This window comes from Montipora capricornis, chromosome 3 (genome assembly GCF_036669925.1).
Source record: "Montipora capricornis isolate CH-2021 chromosome 3, ASM3666992v2, whole genome shotgun sequence".
NCBI lineage: Eukaryota > Metazoa > Cnidaria > Anthozoa > Scleractinia > Acroporidae > Montipora > Montipora capricornis.
Window position 1 is genome coordinate 72,548,607 of NC_090885.1, and position 2,500 is coordinate 72,551,106.

At 41.0% G+C, this 2,500-nt stretch overlaps 1 protein-coding gene across 2 annotated transcripts in view; it reads left to right on the forward strand.

The window, feature by feature from the left end:
* The window catches only part of LOC138043973 (dynein axonemal assembly factor 9-like), a 68,540-nt gene that overhangs the window by 61,970 nt on the left and 4,070 nt on the right, over positions 1-2,500 (forward strand). For both annotated transcript variants that reach the window (XM_068890511.1, XM_068890510.1), the window contains 3 exons: positions 272-313; positions 1,081-1,119; positions 2,290-2,500. The exon at positions 2,290-2,500 is cut by the window's right edge and continues 7 nt beyond it. In XM_068890511.1, the coding sequence (XP_068746612.1) occupies positions 272-313; positions 1,081-1,119; positions 2,290-2,500 (292 nt within the window). The remainder of the gene's footprint in view (positions 1-271; positions 314-1,080; positions 1,120-2,289) is intronic.

Sequence of the window (2,500 nt, forward strand, 5' to 3'; positions counted from 1 at the left end):
TGGAAGATCGTAGGTCGTTCTCCCGCGCAGGAGCAGTAGGAATTTCTCCGAGTAACCATCGGAAAAGTATATGCCTTCAAAATGTTTCTTCAGTAATAACGGTCTTATTTCTTAGAAAATTCGTGAAAACCAAAGAACGCGCTTTCTCTGCATGCATGTACGGTGTTTAGTAATAGTGTTCGTCAAGGCAGTCTTCAACGAAGTTTAGGGAATGATAGATTGTGTTTTGATTATTGGCATTGCTGATGTATCTTAACACTTAAATTTACAGCTCTCCATGGACCTATATCCCTGAAAGGAATACGTGAAGCAGGTCAGGTTACCTAGAAGTCGTTTTGTTTATAGTTACAGTGTTATTGTATCAAGTGTTCGTTAAAACTTTGTTCCCTTCGTTTTGAAACTCGAACTTACAGCTACAGTGCGCATTCAAGTGGAATTTGCAAATGCCACCTTTTCCAATTTAAAGTAGACCCATATATATTCGCCAAAGATGCCGTGCAAATCATTTCTTGGGTAAAATTAAAGTACACAAGACATCAACGTACAGCAAATCAGATCACGCGTTTTGACAATACAACACATTAAAGTGCACCTAACCTCAAGTATTTTTAGTCTACAATATTGATCTCTCCATCAAAAGAAAACATGTTTGGCGGTTCTTTCCTCGAAATTTCGCTTTTTATCTGCCGGCCAAGACGCGCAAAGTTATCAAAACTAGGAGTAATTCGGACCCACGCGACCGGGATGTGAGAGGCCTGGGTCTATTGTCGATTTGACGTCGCAAATGGCTTTGCAATGCAGAAATTTCTTTGAAAACAGGAATGCAAAGCAGGTTGTGACGTAAAATCGAAAATAGACCCATGCCTCTCATATCACGGTCGTGGGTCCAAATTGCTGCTAATTCTGCCAAGTTTATGTGGCTTGCACCGCACAGAAAAGGCGAAATTCTGAGTAATAATGGTGACATATGTTTGCTTTGGAAAGGGAGAATTATATGAGGAACAAAAAATATCTGTGTTTAGGTGCACTTTTTAACAAACGGAGAAAAGATGCAATTTTCGTGATTTTTTTTCTTTACAGGGGCCATTCACAGTCTACAGGGACGTGTTTGCTTTTCAGGTAAGAGAGGAAAGAGAAACCAGTTGTTCAGCTTATATTGCAGCCGACTACTCAAATTGTTGTCACGACGTTGTGGGTCTGTCAAGAAACAGCAAGCAACAGGGTTGTTATTAAGTTTTGAAGCAGGTGTAACACTCAAGATTTCATCCGTAACATGTAAATACATGGCCAAAGACCATGTAAAGGAATGCCCGAAGAGCGTGAGCCCCTGGGGGGTTCTCGGGGCGTGCTTCCCCAGTAAATTCTTCAAATTAGACCCTCGGAAATGCATTTTCCAACCCTCTGAAATGCAATCAATCAAAAAGTGATGAAAATAGAACAGGGCAAAAAGATAAACTTCACAATGAATAAAGATATTTACGAACCACGTGGAAATGGTCATGCATCATAGAACCATGAAAAATGGTCAGCGGAATCCAATTTATATCATGTACGGTGCATTGAATGATTTTGTTGCTGAAAATGGCGTCGGAATCCAACAACGATCGATCGGGGGTGTTCTCCAAAGGTCTCTTACAGAAAATGTTACCAAAAACACGTCTTAGAATCAGGAACACAGACAACACAAGGCGATAGTTATATTTTCGTTAGAAGGTAAATGTTTATAAATAAATTTCAATTTGTTTTACCTCATGAATATTCATTGAGCAGCAACCATCACCCGTAACATTCACTGGGCTCAGCCGTAACAGGTGTTACCGGTTACGGCCCCTAATGACAGCCCTGAGCAAGTTCAAAGGTTGGATTTGGGAGAGATCGCTTGAGACTGACCTCAGTGGTAGACTGTGTAATTGCACGGTCATGAGTCATTAGGCATAAGTCTAACCCTAACCCATAAGTCATTGTCATTAGGCATGAGTCATACTCAGGCTTAAGCTGATACCTTACCTAGTACGATAAATATTATTTCAAAAGACATATCCGCAGTTAAAATATTACACATTCTTGGTTTGCATCCACGTGATGAGACGACCATTTTAGTGTACAAGACGGAAAAATGGAATGGAAAAATGGCCCCACAAGTTTTGCATAATAATAAAGTCAAATTCCCAAAAGACATTTTACTGCATTGTTCTGTACACCAACATGGCCGCCGTGACGTCAGAGGTAACCATCAATTTTCAATCATTCTAACAAAACAAATAACAGTGACATGGTTTCTGTTGGCAGAGGAGGACCCTCATAAGGAGGTACGCGTTCAGTGGGCCCGTCTGAATGGAGTGCTAAAGATGAATAATGTGGATAGTACCACCATCCCCCGATCTCCCTCGGCCATGGCCCAAGAGAATAGCGACATGACCAAAGCTCCGGAGTATTGCCTTGTTTTTACAGGTTTTAATCTCCATGAGCAAGCCTTGAAAAATTGGCTCAGGACCTGCTG